This window comes from Schistocerca gregaria, chromosome 2 (genome assembly GCF_023897955.1).
Source record: "Schistocerca gregaria isolate iqSchGreg1 chromosome 2, iqSchGreg1.2, whole genome shotgun sequence".
NCBI lineage: Eukaryota > Metazoa > Arthropoda > Insecta > Orthoptera > Acrididae > Schistocerca > Schistocerca gregaria.
In genome coordinates, this window is record NC_064921.1 from 356,787,050 (window position 1) to 356,811,929 (window position 24,880).

General features: G+C 41.4%; 1 protein-coding gene across 1 annotated transcript in view; it reads right to left on the bottom strand.

The window, feature by feature from the left end:
- Positions 1-4,328: 4,328 nt before the first annotated feature.
- Positions 4,329-24,880, bottom strand: part of LOC126337055 (circadian clock-controlled protein daywake) — a 60,878-nt gene continuing 40,326 nt past the window's right edge. Inside the window, exons 4-6 of the mRNA XM_050001382.1 lie at positions 23,836-23,969; positions 20,409-20,564; positions 4,329-4,876 (exon numbers count right to left, since the gene is read on the bottom strand). Of these exons, the coding sequence (XP_049857339.1) occupies positions 4,725-4,876; positions 20,409-20,564; positions 23,836-23,969 (442 nt within the window). The 3' untranslated portion in view covers positions 4,329-4,724. The remainder of the gene's footprint in view (positions 4,877-20,408; positions 20,565-23,835; positions 23,970-24,880) is intronic.

The window sequence follows — 24,880 nt, forward strand, 5'->3', positions numbered from 1 at the left end:
TACTTAAAACTTGGTAGCCAGAAGAAAAAAAGTTCGTTTTAAGTGCAAATTGCATAAGTAGGAATAAAATGATAAGGTGTTTATTAACGTTAACAGTAATCATGTATACACATCATCTAAACTGACACGTTCCACATTATTTCGATAAAAGAATTGTTCAAATGATCTGTTGTTGTTTTTGTTGTCTTCAGTCCTGAGACTGGTTTGATGCAGCTCTCCATGCTACTCTATCCTGTGCAAGCTGCTTCATCTCCCAGTACCTACTGCAACCTACATCCTTCTGAATTCAAATGATCTATGGAACATGTAACAAACTAAGAAAATTGGTGTGTTCAAGGTTTTTTGTGTAGTAAAATTAGAAATTGAAGGGCTTCTGCAATATTTGAGAGAGTCTGCAGTCACCTATATAGGGCTGGCTATCCTGTAATCAGTCTTTGAATATTATCTCACCTTTACAAAAGTATTAGCATTCGTGTGTTCATTATATTAAAATTTCGTTTTGCGTGAGAACGAAGCTACGTGCTTCTGCTTGTCCGCAAGCAATACTGGATTTATCATGATTATGTGTTCCTTTTAACTGCTATTTTCCTACGAGAAATGCAAACGTTTTGTAGTGTCAATACCTAGAATTGGTCTCACACACAATTTTCAGATACTCGGTAAGTACTAGCGTGACAGTTTGTCGCTGAAAACTCTTCTGCCGGCAGCAACCGTTTGAGATCAGTCATCGTAATTTAGTCGATAATTATGATGGCTTCAAAGTTCATTTCCTTATATGCTTACATTACGGCCATAGAAATGACAAAAACACGCGCCTTGCACGAACCTTCGTCTGTAAGAATGAGCTCATTATACGAAGGATCGTTCAGCTTTGCAGATTTCGATATTAATATTAATTAACCAGTTTCCTTCAGAAAAATTTCATTGAAATCTCCGATTCCCTTGCGAAATTTTGACCGTTTATCGCTGAATTACCTGATTAACTTTGCGTTGTCGTGGTGTACTCCTGAAAAATGACTATAAATGGCTAAAAGTTGTTTCAAAATTTATGTGTACATTTAACTAAAATTACAAGACGACGCTTGGGTTCCAACCAACCTGCGCTGGTAGTAATAAAGAAATACACCCCAATAAAATTCCTAACTTTTTAAAAACAAGGAACTAAGTATGGCCGGTCGCGGTGGTCTCGCGGTTCTAGGCACGCAGTCCGGAACCGCGCGACTGCTACGGTCGCAGGTTCGAATCCTGCCTCGGGCATGGATGTGTGTGATGTCTTTAGGTTAGTTAGGTTTAAGTAGTTCTAAGTTCTAGGGGACTAATGACCACAGCAGTTGAGTCCCATAGTGCTCAGAGCCATTTGAACCATTTGAACTAAGTATGGTAACAGTAAACAAAGTATCTTATTAGCATCAGCTATGGTTCAGCTCTTGAAAATATTGTTGTGGCTGTAGCGAATTCATCACTTAAGTTGAAAGTATTTCTACTTTGAGTAAGAGCATATTAACAAGATTTTCCGCTTTTTGAAGAACCCAAGGCAAAGAAATTTCCATAGCTTCACCTTGTTCTTCAGTTTTGTTTCCTTCATGTATTTCATCGTTCCGATTACGTTTTCTTACGACACATTTTTGTCAATTAATGTGTCCTTATGAAGACCATAAAAAAACAACGTAGCTTCCCAAATGTTCTGGACAAGCGGACATAAAACGATGATCTAGCATGGAAGAAGACTCCTGTAGGAGACCAACTGAACACTGTGGCCTGGAGTCAAATGTTGCTCCCACATTGTTTTGATGTCATTGTCGGCTACACGGTAAGGAAGGAGAGGTGGATGGTTGCACAGCTGGTCAGAGCACGTCACACAGTGAGGAAACAGGTGCAGTGTTGCTTCCAAATGTCAGTACGACATGTAAAACAATTACTTTACGACATAGAAGTAATACAGGTTATATGTTTGAACGGATATATGCATAAACTGTTACTTCGCTGAGAACATTTCATTTATCATACTTCGTGTATATTTACGTTATGATATTTACGTTATGCGACAGAGCGCGTCCAGCGATGTCATAGCATTGATTTTGGAAGGTTATCGTTACGCTCTTTTGACAATGAAGGGGGGTTATTCCTTGGAGTGAAAATGTGGATATGAAGCAGATTATTCGCAGGACTTCTTTTGAACTTCGTACTAGACATACTACAAAGTAAACGTGTGAACGATATTGATATCTGTAATCCATTGTATTGTCGAAGGGCATTGTACAAAAAATTGTAATCTGAAGAAATACATTCGTATTCACGATAACGACTATGAAAGAAATTATTAGAGATTGTGAACTGTTAAATATGTATACAGCCCCAACGGACGTTTAACGAATTGTTCTTATGCTCCCTTGACCAGATATTTAATTCATAACGAATTTTGTCAACGTAAATTTTGATGTGAGGAGGTTGACCGTTTAGTCGGATTCTGCTCCACGGACCCCGCTATTTTGTGCAATTTACGCATTTTATGTTAAAACAGGTTTTAAAGTCTTTCGCCCTACACGCTGAGCTTCGTACTGACACAGTTGTCCGGATGCACGGTTTTTTTATCAAGACGCAGCTATTAAATCCAAAGATAAGCGCTTCGCTAGCGATCTTAGCGCAATTTTTAATGTACTGTAGATATGCAGTGCTGGTGAACGCAGAATTTTTAAGATAATAATATTCATTTAAATCTGGAATTTACAGAGAGAAATTCATTGAGCCTTACCGTTACAGAGGTGATACAATTTATTGTCTCTCGCTTATGAAAAGACAATTTTCTCTTACCAAAGTGATTTAAGAATCGTTAACGAAACATTACTTGTTTGATTAAGAGCATTATAGTGGACAGAGTGTAACGTTTTTCACTAGCTGTAGTAAAAAGCAATAAAATCATTACATGAGGTCAAAGCATTTTCAAAATACAAGTTTCACCAGATTCAGAACCAGCAAATCTGCATCATCATTTGAAATTATTCACAGGTACAATAAGGTTTTGTACTTATATAATTGTAATTGCTAGGTAGCATGCACAGATACAACAAAATGTGCAATAAATTGTAAAATTTAACGTGCTGAAGTGGTATTGTATTTGATGTTGATATAGGAGAAAGGCATTATACTAACGAGGACTACATTTGATAACGACGTTAGTAGCGGTTGTTAACCGCACGGTCGCAAATATCTCGCAAACAAATCATTGGCACCTCCATATTTACTCCCATATTTTCCTCTGTCATCGGATACCTTCACCCGCGAAACCTTCTGCCACTAATTGTGATACGCCATTCATACACATTTTGCGCTTATATAGGCGCCCCAAGCGGCCGCTTATGACACATGGGCCTAAAAACCGTCGTGGGCGTAGGCAGTCCGCACAGTCATCTTAACGAAAGTTTTCATTCATCGTAATACACGACCATGAGAAGGCAGTTTCCTTTAGTGATCCCGTTTTCATATGTTTCATTTCATTTAGCGTGTGCCTTTTTATACATTCTAGCACTGTCCTATTACATTAAACACATACTATTTACATTAATTTTTTGTCATTTTTCTCTGGTCCATAAACTATTTCTCGTTAATGTACTCGTAGTTGGCGTTCTAGAGCTCTTCGATGCCTCCCATAGTATTAAATTTATTAAAATACTATGAAAATTTATTTTGCGCAAAATTATTATGTTATATGGCAAAGGCAGCTGTACCAGCACATCGTCTGTAGCAAAAAGTAGTAGTGGTCTCACCAAACTTCCGTCAATTTCCAAATTAACAACCACCCGATGCCTCAGAACAAGACTCATATATGTACACAGTCTTTTAATCAAGTTTAGTAATAAAGTTCGTTTCTCTCCTGCCCATTCAGCGCCTTTTAAAATGTTCAAATTTGTGTGAATTCCCAGGGGACCAAACTGCTAAGGTCAACTGTCCCTAGACTTACACGCTTCTTAAACTAACTTATGCTAAGAACAACACACACACACGCCCATGGCCTAGGCAGTTCCTTTTCGTTAGCTACCAGTTCTACCCACATAATCTTTAGCATTCTTCTGTATCACCACTGTTCAACAGTTCTTACTCTTACCCACATGTCTCGTTTTCATATAAGGCTACGCTCCACACAAATATCTTCAGAAAAAAGTTAATATGTGTTCTATGTTACGTCTCTTCGCCAAAAAAGAATTTCTTGGAGTTGATGGTCATCAGTTTATGACTTCTTGTAAACTCCGCTATTACTTTCAGCATCTCATTTCCCAGTCTAATTCCTTCAGCATCACCTGTCTTAATTCTACCACACTACTCTTATCATACTCTCTTCGTTTTAATTTATTTCTTATCGTTATAAGTAACATACTGTTAATCGCTATAAAGTACAGAACATTCAACTTCTACTCGTGTCTCTAAAATATCACGACTATTAGTGAAAACAAGTCCTCGCTGTAAGAACATGAGGTAGAATTACTTTTTTCTGTGATATTTTTTCATACAATACGTAGAGCACCACTATTTCAGCAAACCCTCCTCCCGTGTTCTGTCTTTTCTGGTTCCAACAACCATCAAGCAATCTTGACAGAGAACCGACGTTCCCAGAGACATACAGCTGAAACCAGACAAATCAGTTCATATTTACATTCGGTCAACGTAGGCCATAAATTCCCTCTATTACCATTTTGCTTCACTTGATCCGCCGTATTTTGACGTTTTCTTTATGGTGGGAATATCTTGTCAAACGGGAAGTTCTTGAAGTCGTTGTTGAAGATCTCTGTGAAGGCTGTGCTGACCAGATCGTTGACGAGCGGCTTCACCGCGCCCAGGCCGACGCGCCACATGGTGTTCATCACGCGGTCCAGCATGCGCTCTGCAACGAGAAACACTTTCACAAGTGCTGTCCCTTCTCTTAGTGACAATAGCAGGGGCAATAAGTGAAAGTAATGTGTACATTAATTTCTTGAGATTATTCTAGAGAATAAGAAGGAGAACAGATATTTCATTACAGGTTGTGCACTTATGGTGTCAAATGGAAACTTCCATCTACAACTTTTGTGTAAGGTGGCTGCCCTGCTTTACAATTTTCCCGATTACCAGTGCAAGCTACGGAAGAGAATCAAGAGCACCCTGTGACAGGTAAATGGCGTCCAGTGTGTACAGTTTATTAACTGTTGTGCGCGACTTCGTAAATACCGCGACTTACGTTAAACAGTGAATAGCAGTTGTGAACATTGACGTTAGTTTGATGACAGGAGTGCGGTTATAGAACTTCGTCAGGATTTTTGTAAATCAGTGGCGCACAGGACTTGAATATGAACTTCAGTGGAACTGACAAACTTCCTGTTGACCTTAACAATTTTGTATTCAATGGAACTGATCGTTTTTGTTTTATTGTGATCCTGATTGTATCGAGTTGATGTTCCCTTGCTTGAAATGATTCTGTGCTCCGAGCATCCGCAGATGTGGTAATGCATCTTGCAAGAAGAACACCGGTTGTGCTGTACGACAATCTTTATTGGTACACGAACGCATTCGTGGCCTATATCCATACCCTCAGAAGTATATCTAAACCGAAGAAAGCGGAATGACTGTTCATATGGTCCAGCGGACTCACGTCATAGTATTATAATCACAAAACCATAATAATGACGATTACTAAACATAATCACAGTACTTTACGTCATTAGGAACTTCAGTGCATTAAAGAACAGAAATCCAACATTGATTGTTAAAATGGCATTACCACCAAATGCAGATGTAAAAGGAGGCAAATGATGCAAACATCATACTCCATACAATAGAGAAACAACAATAATAATAAAAAATGGGATAGATGGAGCGTGGATAGTAGCCGGTGCCAAACCAACTGTCTGAATGCTCCACACTGCGCGCCCAGTGAAGCATTGGCACACAGAGCAAAGCGCATGCGCCGCTGAGATCGTCACCGCGAGGTGGAATGAGCAGTAAATTAACCACATCCCGGTTACCTATACGCAGACAGGAGGGGTTGTGGTCTCCTACAACCAAGCGTCACTCATTAACAACTACAGCATTAAGCATTACCAATGAAGCCTGGCATGGTCAGGGGGAGAGACGGTGGTCTTAATGTGGTTTATTAAACAAAACAATTTTTAAAAGTAAAAACTTTTAATGCTTAGACTGCAATTTTCCTGTTACAATTAAAGTTGAATAACTAGTTTCGGTTGCTATCTGTTGCCATCTTCAGATCGTTCAAAATATGAAAATACTGTGAATAATCATTGGAAAGCTTCATTAGCTGTAGTAATGCAACAACATGCATTCGTAAGTACCAAAACGATAACAGTACGTAGTCTAAAACGTCACAGTGAGAAAACCAGGTTGTAATTTCGCAGGTTGACGGTCATACAGGAAACTGACCAGTTGCATGTACTTCTATTCATACAAATGGGCAATTTCCTATATGACCGTCAATCTGCGAAATTACCGACGTACTGTTATTGTTTTGGGACTTACGAGTGCATGCCGCCGTATCACTACAGCTAATGATGCTTTCCAATCACTGTTCACCACCATTTCATATTTTGAACGATCTGAAGATGGTTGCAGATAGCAACCTAAACTGTTCTCGAACTATGATTGTAAGAGGAAAATTGCGGTGTATGTTTCTCGCAACGCAAACCCCCAGATGTTTCCTAGTTGCTTGTAAGTACTAGAGATGTGGCGCTCTCAGCGACGCAAGTTCTATGCTCTGAGTGCCTGTGCTTTGCTGCTCAATCAGTGTGTGTGGTGTGTTGTTCCTGTTCGTGGCAGCTCCGACTAGTATATACCGGACTATACCGGATGATCCGTAAGTATTCAGTTTGCTTCGCACCGGTTATTGACCAGTGCTCCTCTATTCCATATTATTATTTATTATTATTATAGTTTCTTCTTTGCTTTGATGGAGGATGAAGTACGCACCATTCGCCCCTTTTATAATTGACTAAGTACATTTGGCGAGTAATGACGTTATGACGGTGAAGATTGGATTTCTCTTTTTTCACATATCGATGTATTTAATGACTTAAAGTATTGGAGGATCAGTGATTGTCATTATTAGTGTTTTATGATTGTAGTGTTATGACATGGGTCCGCTGAACCATATAGATAACCATTGACAATATTTCAGTTTAGATGTACTCCTGAGACTCAGCTACGGACGGCGAAGCTGGTCGTGTCAAAATAAACTTGTCATACAACTGTTAGCGGTCTACATTTTTTTCAAGATGCCATAAATCACATTTAGTAAAATAAACTGTTGCACATAATGTGAACGACAATCATACAATTTTAAATCAGAGATGGTAAAATAGCGGATAGTAAAATTGTGTGAAAATTCAAATCCGCAATAGTTGTTTTTTTGTGTTTTCACGGTATGACGACCTGTTTCGTACACTGGAGGTATATCTTTAGGTCAGATAGAATAAAACTACATAATTGAGAGCACTAATAGTCAACGTAACCTGCCGGAAAAAGTAGAAAGTAGAGCGATGTGCTCATGTACCATGTTTTGTGATCATAGGTTTTATCCTGTTATTATCAGACTGTCGTGTTTTGTCCTGGCTTTTCTTTGCACTGTGTTTTGGATGTGTGTTAGTGATCATCTGCCGTTTAATCCAAGGTTTTAGTGAGGGATAACATGCTTTTACGAACACTTGTACCTTGGAATTCGTGTCACACGAAGTATTAGTTTTCTGAGCACATCGCTTTACTTATGTAGTTTTATTCCATATGCATATATGACCTGAATATATACCTCCAGGGTATGAAAGTGGACGTCATACACAGAAGACATGATAAACAGCTACTGCGTATTTGGACTGTCACTCAGTTTTAATATAGACTATTTTACTATCTCTTATTTAAAATTGTTGAATTGTCCTTCACACTATGTACAAATTTTTGGCTGTGGTTGTCCGAACTTTAACATTATTTATGGAATAAACTCTATTTTAAAACATACTTCACTACAACCTGATCCACGAAGTTACTGAGATTTAGAAAATTTTCAGCTAGTCAGTGCTGTTTCAAGAAAAAATAATTACGACGGTGAGCGCGTACTCCTAGACTGGACTTATTACAGTATTACTATAGTTATTTCTGCTCTCCGATTGGGCTAGACAATACGCACACATTCCGAGCAGCGACAGGTGCCTTTTAGGCCGTGTACAAGATAACAGTGAGATGATAACCGACTATTTTCCACTCATCTCCTCCGATGGACTATGGTTAAGTGGCACTCTAGGGAGTAGTAGCCTATAGTATCTATAAGCCTTGTTTCCCGTCTGTTTCGTGAAGTCGTACTGCCACAATTTGGAATCGGTATGCTGTTACCTAAAGTAAACAACTTCCACATTGAGACTGACCTAAACAAATTTTGCTTACATTGGTGTATTAGAAACTTTTTCTACGGTCTCCTTAAGGGTGTGAGGAAACATTGCATGTAACCTCTTTAAGAAAAATGCCCTGGTTTTCTCAGACATGCAAAACTATAGATAAATATGATAATCGGGGCTAGAACAACATTTCAACCAGTATGAGCCCGAAACCTGTTTGAGAATTAAGATATGGCAATTCTTTACTTCTAACCAACGATCAAGATCTCTTCACTGTGTATGACCGCTATTACTTAGGAAATTTTGGACAAGTTTAGCAGTAAATAACGTACAAGCCAGTCTTCATGTACTATTTGGAAGCTATACGAGCCACAGACTCGACTGCATAATTGAAAGTACAAAGAAAGTAATTTTAGGGAATCTTATCTCAAACGTCACGACGTAAATTTTTTTCTGTTAACATTCCTGAAATTACATGCTAAGAGTACGTAAATTGCACGAAATTACTACCAAATAATTTCGTATCCAGTATATATTTCGTGGGTTGCAGTAACTAAATGCTGTTCGATATTCTAAAATATCAAGAGAAAACACTTTTTCTATTATTCCGTTTTATCTACTGTACAGTCAACTAACATAAAATACCACTTTCCTCCTCATTTAGTTTTTGTATTAGTAGTTGTAATGAAGAATGTGTACCAAACATACTGGATCGAGTGCAGCATTCGAGAAGGATATCATGTAGAACAAAGCGGGAATTATACCAAAATGTTAGAAGTAGTCATAATGAAGTTATAGTATCCCGTTACAAACAGTATTGTAAAGTGTGCTTAAAAATGTTATTAAGAAGTTAAAGAGTATGTGGTAAACAAATAGAATAGCTAATTCACAGGATAAAATTAAAACCATATTGTCACTTGTGAAGGAAGTGTCTGCTCAGTAGCATGAGGTATATGATATAAAGTCAGTTCGTAGTAAGAATATTTCTTTTACTTATAAGTCGTATATATGTACAGTATTCAGGGTGTTACAAAAAGGTACGGCCAAACTTTCAGGACACATTCCTCACACACAAACAAGGAAAATATGTTATGTGGACATGTGTCCGGAAACGCTTACTTTCCATGTTAGAGTTCATTTTATTACTTCTCTTCAAATCACATTAATCATGGAATGGAAACACACAGCTACAGAACGTACCAGCGTGACTTCAAACACTTTGTTACAGGAAATGTTCAAAATGTTCTCCGTTAGCGAGGATACATGCATCCACCCTCCGTCGCATGGAATCCCTGATGCGCTGATGCAGCCCTGAAGAATGGCGTATTGTATCACAGCCGTCCATAATAAGAGCACGAAGAGTGTCTACATTTGGTACCGGGGTTGCGTAGATAAGAGCTTTCAAATGGCCACATAAATGAAAGTCAAGAGGGTTGAGGTCAGGAGAGCGTGGAAGCCATGGAATTGGTCCGCCTCTACCAATCCATCGGTCACCGAATCTGTTGTTGAGAAGCGTACGAACACTTCGACTGAAATGTGCAGGAGCTCCATCGTGCATGAACCACATGTTGTGTCGTACTTGTAAAGGCACCTGTTCTAGCAGCACAGGTAGAGTATGCCGTATGAAATCATGATAATGTGCTCCATTGAGCGTAGGTGGAAGAAACTAAAATGAGCTCTAACATGTAAATTAAGCGTTTCCGGACACATCTCCACATAACATCTTTTCTCTTTTTTGTGTGTGAGGAATGTTTCCTGAAAGTTTGGCCGTACCTTTTTGTAACCCCCTGTTTAATTCTGAGCATTGCTGGTGAATTAAACAAAAACTTAATTTCAACAGGAAAGCATATAACTGTCTCAGAAAAGGCCTTTCCGAGATTGATATCTGCAATACTCCTCTATGATACTAACAAGAGGGAGATTGAGTTACTAGTCAGGTCATGGATATGATGGAGTGTCTAGCAGAATGTTGAATTACTGTGCCACACACAATAGCCCTGTACTTAGCCATAGTTGTATTTTTCCTTTAAAAATGATCAGTTTCCTGAACGATTAAAGTACTCAGCAGTAAAGCCACTTCGCAAAAAGGAGAAAGGGATAATGTGGACAAGTTTAGACCTATTTCTACGCCATCAGTGTTTGCTAAAGTTATTGGAAAGACTGTGTATGTAATAATAATTGATCATTTTTTATCACATAATTTGCCATCAAATATACAGTTAGGCTTTAGAAGTAGTTTAACAACTGACAATTCTGTATTCTCTTTTCTCCGTGAGGTACTGTCTTGATTAAACATAAGGTTCCGAACGCTAGGCATATTTTTTGATTTAACTAAGGCGTTTTATTGTGTTATCACAAAATATTTCTCCAGAAGTTGCGCCATTATGGAAATAGGGAGAGTAGCTCACAGTTGGTTCACCTCTTACTTTAAAAGGTCATTATTCGCAGCGTTGAGAAAATCTGTTGTGTGGGGTCTAAGTGGGGCACAGTCAAATGGGGACGTGGGGGGGGGGGGGGGGGATGCCCCAGGGATGAGTGTTGGGGCCACTCCTGTTCCTAATTTACATAAATGATATTTCCTCTAGTATTATACATAGTTCTAAGATACTTGTGTTGGCCAATGACACTAGCTTTATAGTAAAGTATGCTGTGTGCAACATTGGCTCTGTTTTAAATAGTGCAGTGAGTGAGATAAGTTCATGGTTTGTAGAAAATAAGGTAATGCTAAATCACAGTAAGACTCAGTTTTTACATTTCCTAACACACAATTCAACAAAAAACCCGACGTTTTAATTTCACATTGTGGACAAGTGATTAGTGAAAGTGAAGAGTTCAAATTTCTAGGTGTTCAAATAGATAGTAAACTGTCAGTACAAATTATGCAACATTTGTGGATCATCTAAAATAAGAACACCATGTACCAGGCAATACCGAAAAAGATATCGTTATCATAAAAATCATTGAAGACGGACACCTCCTCCCCTTCCTACAAAATTCCCACATACAAAAGGCATTGACACCAAATAAACAGTTGCTTGATGACCAAATAAATATTGGAAACCAGAATCTATATAAAATAATTGATGAAATTAAATGATAAAGAAAAGAGCCTTTTTCCATTCTTTGCCCCCTCCCACTCTCCCAAAAACATCCCCTTCCCCCGCCCCACTCGCAATTTCATTTCAGTTCTCGCTCGTCACCTTCTCCTCTAACTCACATTCCATAACTCTGCTATACACTTATGTCTACTCATCATGGTTTCTCCCTCCCCAACAAAGAAAATTCCTTCCATCGCTGTTCCTTCCCTATTCTTACACAGTACACAAATACCCAAACATAGTTGAATAGAATTACGCACATACAATAATAAAAATTAAAAAAAGTTGCATGCCAAGACAATGTAGTGAAAAGGTTATGTTGGCAACACTACCAAATACAAACCACAACACATACTTAGAAGTACAAAAACAAACAGAATACAGTGGTGTGCATGAAAGTGTATTGTGAGAAACATAAGAAATACATAGTGCTGCAGAACAACTAAAAATTAGACCAAAATTATCAGTGTCTAATTCAGAAAAACAACGATGTGCTAGCAGACGGCATTTCCCGCTGTAAGCGAGAAATCAACCGAAAATCTCCATAAGCACAAATCAACTTATTCTTAACGGACTGGTTTTCAATCAAAAAAGCAAATCAAAATGTAAACACTTCAACTGCAGACCACTGTTGATGCTTTACTGCAATAAGGCGATATGCGTCTGGCGAAAAAAAAAAATCACGCATTTTTGTAGTGGCCACGACAGGACAAAAATACCGTCAGAGCTTATGAGCAACCGTACCTTCTTTGGAAATGATCTGCATGGTTTAAGATGAAACTTGCTTCGAGCCGATCAGTAAATCGTGATTTGTAAAATTCTACTTTCAGAAGAAAGCCATGAAGCTGATTTCTAAGAAATAAGGGCAAAGCTAGGTATATAAAGTAATAGGCCCAATGCACTTATTGCATGTCACACAAAACCAATACTTGCTACAAATGTTTCACGTAAGTAGTAAAGTAAGAGTGAAACATCCCGGTGGATTGATACTCTTTGCCGGACCGTTAGGCGAACTCGGGACTTTGCTTTCCACAGGCAAGTCTTCAACTGATGGATCTACCCACACACGACTCACGAGCCCTCCTCACACCTTTACTTCCGCCAGTACCTCGTCTCCAACATTCCACATTTCACAGACGCTCTTCTGCAGAACTAGCAAGACTATAACTCCTGGAAGAAAGTATATTGGCGAGACATGGCTTAGCCACAGCCCGGGCGATGCTTCCTAGGAGAGTTTCGTGAAGTTTTCAAAGTAAGAGACGAGGTACTGGCTGAATGAAAGCTACGAGGATGGGTCATATGCCGTTATTGAGTAGCTCAGGTGGCAGAGTACTTACCCGGAAATGGCAAAGGTCCAGAATTCGGGTCTCGGTCTCGTACGCAGTTTTAATCCACCAGGAAGTTTAGTATCAACGCACACTACGCTGCGTAGTGAAAACTTTATCTTGGAAAGTGAAGGTGTCATTAAATTCTTCACACAGACAGTAGGAAAGGTATCGTGGACTGCAGTGCATTGATTGGCCGCGATATCCCCTTCGGGGTCCGGACGCTGTATTGCAAGTATTTTTAGTTGACGCCACTTTGGCGATTTGCCCGTCAATGATGGTGAAGATGATGATGAAGGCACACAGCACCCAGTCCCCTGCCGGAAATCGAACACGGGCCCCCTTGCGTGGCAGACAGTAACGCTAGGCTGCGCTATGGAGGCGGACTACAGCAGCAGAAAACGTGTTTCATGAAAACATAACATGTATTAAGTATATTCCGCTACAGTGTGTTGCTTTTGCCAGCAGTCGTATTGATCGTAGTACGTACTGCAGATTGCGGCGTTACAAAAACATATATCTTTGGATTTTCCTTCGAAGGAAGTCAGGAAAGAAGGAAGTAAGGAATGAAGGAAGTTTAGAATTTAACGTTCCATCCTCCCAAACGGGAGCTTAGTGTGATAACCGCCGTACTTTAAGTACGTCTGTAATTCACTTCAACAAATTTTCGTGCGGCATTATACTGGTAATGACTTTCTTCATTCGTTTTAAATTCCTGAAAAGCAGATTTGCTGCTTGACCTAGATAGTTCTGCGGTGCTCTGCCTATCGTACTGCGATTACAGACGTGACGACGTTAAGAACAGTGGAGATTCGCCAGAGGCGTCAAACGTACCCCACTTATCGTACACCTAACAGAAAATACAAGCCTCTTAAGCTGACACAAGACTTTAACTAGAGCTAAAAAGCGAAAAAAAACAATCTTAGTGTCATAAAACTTACAAAGGCTTTTGTTGAGTATCTTTTGAGAAGGATTTCCTTCTTCTGTGATGGCCTTGAAGTTTTGGTCGGATAAACATGGTAGATCATTATGTGTATGTAGCTCTAGGAGTAGAGTACGTGTGGCGATAGAAGTTGGGGAACAGCAGAGAATTCGTGTAGATGAAAATGTCTGCCCAGGCAAGACGGCGCACTGTCTTGTGCAGGTTCGGCAGCCCACAGGCAATGAAAATATCTTAGACCAACTGGCTATAAACTGGCCTAACCTAATAGACAGCGTCAGTATACAGATGCCATTATAGAGACTATCGTTACGGAAGTTAATAAATCAGTCAAGAGGGCTAACAGAGTGTTTCTATTAGAAAGAGCACATAAGCAGTTGTTAGAGTTGTTAGCATCTGCCTTAGATAATGATATTTCATGTGGCTCGGGTCTCCCGTCATGTAGACCGGTCGCCTGGTGCATGTCTTTTTACTTGGCCCCACTTTGGCGATTTGCACGTCGAGGGGGATGCGATAATGGTGAAGATAACACAACACCCAGTCCCTGAGCGGAGAAAATCTCCGACCCAGCCGGGAATCGAACCCGGGCCCCTTAGCATGGAATTCCGTCAAGCTGACCACCCAGATATCGAGGCTGACGCTGCGATTATGAATTACAGTCATTTAGTTCGAGTATGACGCATATAGGCGAAATATGGACAAAGTTTAAACAGATTATAAATTGTGCTGTGGAAAAGTATGTGCCTAGTAAATAGATTAAGGACGGAAAAGACTCACCGTGGTTTACCAGCGGAGTTCGTTAAATGCTGAGCAAGCGAAGGCTGTTGCACTTTCGGCTCTAAAGGGAACGCCAAATTATGACAGGCAAAAGTCAATAGAAATTCGCGCGTCTGTGAAAAGATCTATGCGCGAAGCGTACAACTACCACAGAGAACCTTTGTAAAATTTCTAAGCCCATTTGACCACTGCACAGCCTCTTACAGACGGCATTGTAACAGGCGTAAGATTAAAAAAAACTGAAAGAGTGAAAAACAAATAACTCGTCAGGTGCTGATGAAATCACAGTACGGTTTTAGAAAGAACCTCTGTGGCATTCGTTTTTCTTTTAGCTTGTATTTATCGCGAATCTCTCGCCAAGAGCAAAATCCCAAGCGACAGGGAAAAAGTGCAAGTGATCTCTGTATATAAGAAGGGTTAAAGAATGGACCCGTAAAATTACAGACCAATATGCTCAACACTGGTTTGCTACAGAATTCTAGAGCATCTTCTGAGTTCGAGTATAATAAATTTCCTAGAGAGCGAAACGCTTGTGCCCACGGATCAGCACGGTTTTAGAAATGATCGTTCGTTTGTATCAGCTTGCTTGCCCTTTTCTCACACGACGTACTGCAAAACTGTGGATGAACGGCAACAAGTAGATTCCATATTTCTAGATTTATGAAATTTTGCTTCAAAATAACACTCTAAGTACAATTGTAACTCACCTAAATATATTTTCGTGCACTTTTATATACATGAATGATATGGTCAACAGGGCGGGTAGCAATCTATGGTCCTTTGTAGATTATGCTATGGTGTAAAGGAAGATGTCAAAGATATAGTGCCGATAACATACACTCCTGGAAATGGAAAAAAGAACACATTGGCACCGGTGTGTCAGACCCACCATTCTTGCTCCGGACACTGCCAGATGGCTGTACAAGCAATGATCAAACGCACGGCACAGCGGACACACCAGGAACCGCGGTGTTGGCCGTCGAATGGCGCTAGCTGCGCAGCATTTGTGCACCGCCGCCGTCAGTGTCAGCAAGTTTGCCGCGGCATACGGAGCTCCATCGCAGTCTTTAACACTGGTAGCATGCCACTACAGCGTGGACATGAACCGTATTTGCAGTTGACGGACTTTGAGCGAGGGCGTATAGTGGGCATGCGGGAGGCCGGATGGACGTACCGCCGAATTGCTCAACACGTGGGGCGTGAGGTCTCCACAGCACATCGATGTTGTCGCCAGTGGTCGGCGGAAAGTGCACGTGCCCGTCGACCTGGGACCGGACCGCAGCGAAGCACGGATGCACGCCAAGACCGTAGGATCCTAGGCAGTGCCGTAGGGGACCAAACCGCCACTTCCCAGCAAATTAGGGACACTGTTGCTCCTGGCGTATCGGCGAGGACCATTCGCAACCGTCTCCATGAAGCTGGGCTACGGTCCCGCACACCATTAGGCCGTCTTCCGCTCACGCCCCAACATCGTGCAGCCCGCCTCCAGTGGTGTCGCGACAGGCATGAATGGAGAGACGAATGGAGACGTGTCATCTTCAGCGATTAGAGTCGCTTCTGCCTTGGTGCCAATGATGGTCGTATGCGTGTTTGGCGCCGTGCAGGTGAGCGCCAAAATCAGGACTGCATAGGACCGAGGCACACAGGGCCAACACCCGGCATCATGGTGTGGGGAGCGATCTCCTACACTGCCGTACACCGCTGGTGATCGTCGAGGGGACACTAAATAGTGCACGGTACATCCAAACCGTCATCGAACCCATCGTTCTACCATTCCTAGACCGGCAAGGGAACTTGCTGTTCCAACAGGACAATGCACGTCCGCATGTATCCAGTGCCACCCAACGTGCTCTGCAAGGTGTAAGTCAACTACCCTGGCCAGCAAGATCTCCGGATCTGTCCCCCATTGAGCATGTTTGGGACTGGATGAAGCGTCGTCTCACGCGGTCTGCACGTCCAGCACGAACGCTGGTCCAACTGGGGCGCCAGGTGGAAATGGCATGGCAAGCCTTTCCACAAGACTACATCCAGTATCTCTACGATCGTCTCCATGGGAGAATAGCAGCCTGCATTGCTGCGAAAGTTGGATATACACTGTACTAGTACCGACATTGTGCATGCTCTGTTGCCTGTGTCTATGTGCCTGTGGTTCTGTCAGTGTGATCATGTGATGTATCTGACCCCAGGAATGAGTCAATAAAGTTTCCCCTTCCTGGGACAATGAATTCACGGTGTTCTTATTTCAATTTCCAGGAGTGTAGATGATAAATACAATGCTTTCCTTAACACATTTCCCATGCTCTTTGAGAGTTGCTTTCCATTTGACAGTTCTAAACCGGGTACTAGCAGTAATGGGCATCACGGGTGGCTGACTAGTGGGATAAGGGTATCTTGTTGAACAAAGCGGGAAATATACCAAAATGTTAGAAGTAGTCACAATCAAGCTACAGCAGCCCTTTACATACACCATCGTAAGGTGCTTAAAAATGTTATTAGGAAGGCAAAGAGTATGTGACATGCAAATAGAACAGCTAATTCACAGGATAAAATTAAATCCATATGGTCAGTTGTGAAGAAAGTGTCTGGCCAGCAGCGCAAGGTTAACGATATAAAGTCAGTTCGTAGCAAAAATATTTCTCTTATTCTAAATCTGATATATGTACACTATTTAACAATCATTTTCTGAGCATTGCTGGTCAATTAAATAAAAATATAGTTTCTACAGGAAATCATATAACATTCTTGGCAAATGCCTTTCTGAGATTGATGTCTGAAATACTCCTCTATGATACAGACAAGAGCGAGATTGAGTCAATAATTAAATCACTGAAGTCTAAGGACTCTTATGGTTCTGATGGAGTGTCTAGTAGATTATTAAAGTACTATGCTGTCCATGTTAGTCTTCTATTTAGACATATTTATAATTTTTCCTTTAGGAATGGTCAGTTTCCTGAGCGATTAAAGTACTCGGTAGTAAAGCCGCTATATAAAGGGAGAAAGGGATAATGTAGGTAATGTAACACCTATTTCTATGCCATCAATGTTTGCAAAAGTTATTGAAAAGCCTATGTTTGTAAGGATAATTGATCATTTAGTATCACACGGTATGCTATAAAATGTACAGTTCGGCTTGGGAAGTCGTTTAACAACTGTAAATGCTATATTATCTGTTCTCTGTGAGGTACTGGATCGGTTAAACAAAAGGTTTCGAAAGTTTGGCATATTTTTTGATTTAACTGAGGTATTTGATTGTGCTGATCGCAAAATATTGCTCCAGAAGTTGGACCATTACGGGATACTGGGAGTAACTAACAATTGGTTCACCCCTTACCTTAGCAACAGGCAGCAAAAGGTCATTATTCACAATGTTGATAACGGCTGTGATGTGGGGTCTGAATGGGGTCTCTCAATTGGGGGATGCCCCATGGATCAGTGTTGGGGCTATTCCTGTTCCTTATTTACATAAATGATATGCCCTCTAGTATTACAAGTAACTCTAAAATATTTCTGTTTGTTGATTACACTAGCTTGGTAGTAAAGTATGTTGTGTACAACATTGGCTCGGTTTCATATAGTGCAGTACATGACCTAAGCTAATGACTTATAGGTAATAAACTAACGCTAAATCACTGTAATACTCAATTCTTACAGTTTCTAACACACAATTCAACAAAACCTAACGCTTTCACAAAACGGGATATGATTTCTAGGTGTTCAGATAGATAGTAAACTGTCGTGGAAAGACCACGTTGAGGATCTTGTTCAAAGACTTAATACTGCCATTTTTACTATGCGAACGGTATCAGAAGTGAGTATGTGATATGGTACTATGTTTCCCATTCTAAAATGATATTTTTGGCTCAGAAACGGGCGGTTCGGGCAATGAGTGGTATAAGTTCACGAACCTCTTTTCGACCCCTGTTCACGAGTCTGGGTATTTTGACATTGGACTCTCAATATATATAGTCCTTTCTGTCATTTCTTGTTAACAATATTAGCTTACTCCCAAGAATAAGTAGCTGTCACTCCATTAATACACGGCAGACATCAAACCTGCGTTTGGAACGGACTTCCTTAACTCTTGTGCATAAAGGTGTGCAGTATACTGCTGCATCCATTTTCAATAAGCTACCACTAGAATTCAAAAATCTCAGCAGTAATCCACGCGCTTTCAAATCAAAAGTGAAGAGTTTCCTCATGGGCCACTCCTTCTATTCTGTCGAGCAGTTCCTTGAAAAATTAAGCGAATCTAATTGTATTGTTGATCGCTTTACTTAAACTTATGGACTGACTTTTTTAGGTTTTAAAAACATTTATATTTATCTGTTATTACTTTTATGTTGTAATTTCATGTACTGACATGTTCCATGACCTTGGAGATTTGCTCCTCAATTTTGTTGGTTCAAATGGCTCTGAGCACTATGGGACTCAACTGCTAAGGTCATAAGTCACCTAGAACTTAGAACTACGTAAAACTAACTAACATAAAGACATCACACTCATCCATGCCCGAGGCCGTATTCGAACCTGCGACCGTAGCGGTCGCGTGGTTCCAGACTGTAGCGCCTAGAACCGCTCGGCCACACCGGTGGGCCTCAATTTAGTCCTAAGAAACTTGACGTGTAAATAAAAATGAAATGAATCTCTGTAGAATGATACAGGATGACCTAGACACAATCTGTAGTTGGTGTAACGGATAGCACCTAGCTCTACACGCAGAAAAATGTGAGTTAATGTGGATGAGTAGTAAAACAAATCCGTTATGTTCGGATACAGAATTAGTGGTGTACTGCTTGACACAATCGCGTCGTCGCAAAGCTATATGAAATGGAACGTGCATGTGAGGTCTATAGTAGGGAAGAATGGTCGACTTCGGTTTATTGGGAGAATTTTAGGAATTTAGGGTTTATCTATGCAGGAGACAGCATATAGGACGCTGGTGCGACCTATTCTTGAGTACAGGTCGAGTGTTTGTGATCCGAACCAGGTCGGATTGAAGCATAGACTTCGAAGCAATTCAGAGACGGGCTGCTAGATTTGTTAGCGGCAAGTTTGAACAACACGTAGGTGTTACGGAAATGTTTTGGGAACACAAATGGGTATCCTTGTAGGGAGGGCGACGTTCTTTTTGTGGAACACTACTGAGAAATTTTAGAGAACCGGCATTTGAAGGTGACTGCAGAACGACCCTACTGTCGCCAACATACATTTCGCGTGAAGACCATGAACATTAGATACGGGAAATCTGGTCTCTTAAGTAGGTCTACAGTCAGTCGTTCTTCCCTAGCTCCGTCTGGGAGTGAAACAGGAGACGAAACGACTAGTTGTGGTACGAGGCAGACTCCGCCAAGCACGATTGCAGATTGTGTGTGAAGATGTAGATTTGATACAAGCAACAGCGGAACCGTGGGTCTGTAGCAAGTTCATTGTCCATGGTTTCGACACAAGCGGAATATTCAACGTACTTATTCGCATTTTGAGGATGTTAGAGTCTGTGCTAGACCTTCTGGAGCGCACATAATAAACTATTATTTAGAATGTATTGGAATAATCATTATATTGAAATAATCGGAACTTCTGACTGAAGGAAGGCCGCATATTATGGGTGCCTTTAGCAACTTAGGAATGCGGGTCACTGTCTTTTTGAAACATAAGAAGGAGCAAGAAAACCTCTATCACCCTATTTCATATTTGCATTAATCCCAGCTATCAATGGCGATAACGAACATCTCATTTCATTGACCAGTTTGTGGTACGGCTCAGTAGCTTGTGACCCAACGGCCTCCTAAAGGGCTAGAGATGTAAGTCACTCATTGTGCTACGACCTATGAGTGTACGTGGTCGCTGGCAGATAACGTGGTTAGGTCGCCGCACTGCAGACCTGCTCTGTCGCTAGGAGGCTCACCCATGACGGCGCGTCCGCGCAGCAGGTTGCCGACGTGGAGGTCCATGTTACCGATGTGGTCCACGTGGACGCGCACCTTCAGAGGCCCCGAGAACGACAGCCGGCCGCCGCGCGCCGTCGGCCGCCGCGTAATGGTCGTCGTCTGGCTGTAGTCGTCTGCAACAGCCGGACCGACACCTGATCACTCACCGCACACTACACACGCTCAATCTCAGACCTTGTAGCATTACATTTAACACTGCAAAAACAATCCTAGCTTGAGCAGTTAATCTTTATCAGCTATAGCCGCGATGTTGTTCGACATCTTTGATGCCACAAGTTTACTGTACAGTCTAAACAGTTTGACACACGAGTATCTACAAGGTGAGTCAGGAGGAAAGGTACTTGCTTTGTAGGGAGATAATATTGGTGATTTCTGAACAAAAAACTTCAAATGAACACACGCTTTTTCTTAAGCGTATTCGATATACAGTTGATTGAGAATTACAGTTCTCAATCGCATGTCCTTCAGCAGCACCCACTTGTGAATACAAGCAAAGCGACAATAATCTCTGTTGATCCACTGTGGAGCCGGAAAAGCTGCCGATCAAACAGTTACCACGGAAAATCACCAGACAGTGAGTTGTTTAGAGACAATCAGTTTCGGCATCTCATTAATGCTATCTTCAGGCTCCTGTGCACTCCATATATGTAGATTATCAGATATATCGATACTTGCATGACTGGAGCTGTCAGTATCTGGATTAAATTAATTCGTTTTTGGAGTGTTTACTTCAAAGAATTGTCAATCACTCTTGACAACGATGTTTAGGGTGCACTCAGCCTCATGATGCCAATTGAGGAGCTATTCGACCGATTAGTAGTTTCTCCGGTCAAAGAAAACCATCGTAACAACCGGGAGAGCGGTGTGCTGACGACACGCCCCTCCTATCCGCATTGCAGCATCATATGGGCGGCGTGCAGCAAATGTCTTTCATTCCAGCACAACTGCACAAAGTAGACAGGGTTAGCAGCGTCTATGTACTGTGTAAATGGAAAGCTTACGCAGCATGTTTCTCAGTCATAAATGGCAATTGTTTAGGAGAAGATCAAATCATTTCTCCTGGAAGAAACGGAAAGACAATACTGCAGCGTCTGTGTTCTTAAGACGAACGATGCAATATTCCTTCGGACATGTACATCGACTTTCAATTAAAATGTCCACTCCCATATGGGAATTACATAATGTGTGCACGGGTACAGGTTGTGACCCAGGAACGGGCATGTAGAAGTTTGGCTCTGGCCCTGAGTCGTGCACACACAGCCGAAGTGGTTAACGCAAACGCACACTAGGAGAGCGAACTCCTTGTTCGATTCCCAATCTGGCACAAATTTTCATTTTCGACGTTCTCTTATATAGCTGATGGTTTTTCGTATTCGCAAATGCGAATACATTTCTATGAGACAGAGAAACGTCTACCAGTACGATATAGATTTCGATAGCGGCAGGATCGAAGGCTATCGAGTCAGCAGCTTATCCTCCTGCACTTTCTTCAGAGCTCGCTATGGATTGCCGACATACTGGCATCCTTCTGCTCGGTAGCCACTACAGTTGATGAACTCTGCCATGGGGTTGAAGCAGTGTGGAATGAAGTACCCATGTTAGTCATCTCAGTTCGACTCAAGCCGATGCCCAGTCATGCTAGAGCCATTTCAGCTATCACATGAAGAATATCTGTGTACTTAATATCAAACAACCTGTAACCCTACATCACCAAATTTAATAATATATTCTTCCAACAGTACCTTCACAGTAAATAAAAACTGGTTAGCTGCTATCCAGAATGTCCCATTAATATTGCAAGAAATTTGAGGGGTTGTAGAGGGTATTTTGAGGAACAAATCGAGGACAGGAACGCATGTCCGCAAATGTCATCCAACTACGCTACAGAGTGTTGAAGTTATAGGCGCAAGCGCCTTGCACTAGGCCACCCATCCGGCAGCAAACGTGACTCTGTACACTGATGGACCGTAGGCAGAACGTGTCACAGTGTTGCTCACTACTCAGTGATCGCCAGTGGAGAAGGTGCAGCTAACTGCTGCGTAGAAAGGCCTTGTCTCCTATAAACGCGGTGCTCCGTTGCCTTGGAGGATGATGGTTTCGAGCACGGGTATCCATCCACAGTTTATTTTTCTCTTGGAACCTTCTAAAATTTCCAATGTTTCATCGGTATAAAGGAGAAAACTATACTGCAGATGGACCTCCAACCACCAAGGCAAGAGAGCATCATATTCATAGGTGACAAGGCCATTCTGCATGGCAGCTAGCTCCACCTTTTCTTCTGGCGATCATGGCAATCAGTCGCGATCGCTGACTAACAAAAGACATTGCGACACCCTGCGAATACGATCCTGTCAGCGTACAAAGTCTGGTTTGCTGCCGAAGGGGTGCCCCAATGGAAGGCGCCAACGCCTATAAATTCTACGCTCTGTAGCGTTGTTGGATTACGTTTCCAGACCTGCGTTCCGACCCTCAATTTGTTCCTCAAGACACCCTCTACAATCACTCGATGTTTGTCCCTAGGTTTCTGGGACAGACTGTATATATTTATGTCGCATTTTAATGGATAGCAGTTCACATCAGGAGACCTATCATCTAGCCCATCCTGTATTTATATTCATCGGAAGTAAATTTTGACTCATGACGGCGGAAGAATCTTCGAAACATATTGTAATATTTTTATGTTGCAGCGTAAAAGATATCGTTGTTAAAGCGTTGTGGTACAACATCAAGTAACAAAAGTCGCGTACCAACACAAAAACTAGATGGAAGCAACATTACACAAGACAATATACTCCTATCAACGGAAATGTTTCATAATCATAACTTCAAGAAGCAGTCCTGTGAATGCGTTGTCAACATCGCTATAAAATTCACGTGCGTATATATCTGTGTGACATCACTGACTTTCGGAGAAGAGAGTCTATAGCTGCGTGATTCTGAAATAAGACATGAGCTTCTAACAGATTACTTTGCAGCAAAACGGACTCAACAGTAAATGAGGCTGTACATAACTCATTTCTAGCCGACAGTTAATTGCTGCTCCGTAAATTATGACATCTTGACTTCCTCTTTATTTAATATTCGCAGTTTGCATGAACTATACGTATTTCAGATTTCATCACGATGTTCCCAAACTTCATTTAATAATACTCTACAGTTATTCCACTTAACTCTATTGTCGGTGTTTTCTGGTACTCTCTGCAATTAATCAGTTCAAGTGCAATAGACAGTGGACTGCTTGGTAAAACAAGAAGTGGGTTCACTAATCGTATATCCATCTGCAGCCATAAAACGAATGTACTATACTTCTCAATCAACATAACTTATCGTAATATACACTTGGTTTTAGACAGAATTCGCAAGGCGAAGGAAGAGGGTGCTTACAGAGCGTCATGTTCCAGCTGCCCTTGTTGGTCATGGGGTACTGCAGAACGTCGCCATCTATCTCGTACTCGCCGTCCAGGCTCTTCTCCGGAAAGAACTGCGAGTACACGATGCGGTTGTTGTCCAGATCGCTCCTGAAAGTAGGAAGTACAGTCAGCAAAAATCGGAACGCGTCTGCTCTTTTCCAGATGGATGCAGACATCATAGAACAAGGCATTCAAGTGCTTCACGAAATCAGAAAGAATGGCAACGAACTTCCCTTCACAACGTATTTCAGATTATCGACATTCAAATCGTGGCAGTTCATTGTTGGTAAGGAAAGGAATTTAAAAAATATGTCTGGGCCGTTAACTCAGCAATGGTCGTTTCGACGTATCAACAAGCGCCGGCACGAAGGTGACGAACACCAGAGCAGAGAAGGCTGCGAGACGACGTCAGCCAATAGCCCGCTGCCCAGGACCGCACCGCGGCAGGAACGGCCTGTGCAAGAAGAGAATATAAGCGCCACTCCCGCCACCCTTGGCCGCACAACACTAGACCGGCACTAGGAGAGCACAGCGATAGCAGTTATTAGTGATCCATAGCCATTGCTTGTATGGACATAGTATATAGACAAAGACACTGAATGTTTGCATGTCGTCCATCGCGTGCCACTCGTTCTTGTAATACCGAGTTAGGTATTGCCAGTCTGCTTTATTGTAATAAAAACTATTAAAGTGATTTGCTTGAATTGTTGTATAGCATTCCGAGAACGCAGCATCGTTTAGGCACTCTGTACGAGACGTGTGGGCAGGACCGCACAATAGTTTCTGCACTAACGCTTACTTAGACGTTAGTTTTGGTTTTGTTACATACAGGCCTCAATTTCTACATTCTGATGAAGTTTACATATTTAAGCTATTAACATAGGCCGCAAACACTGCTACGATTTGTATTTTATACTTTTCTTCCTCTAAGTTAATGACCATTTACCGCTTTCTTTAACACTTAATATGGTTGTCGAAGGCGTTAAATGACGTAGACCTGTACCAAACATTTGTTTCTT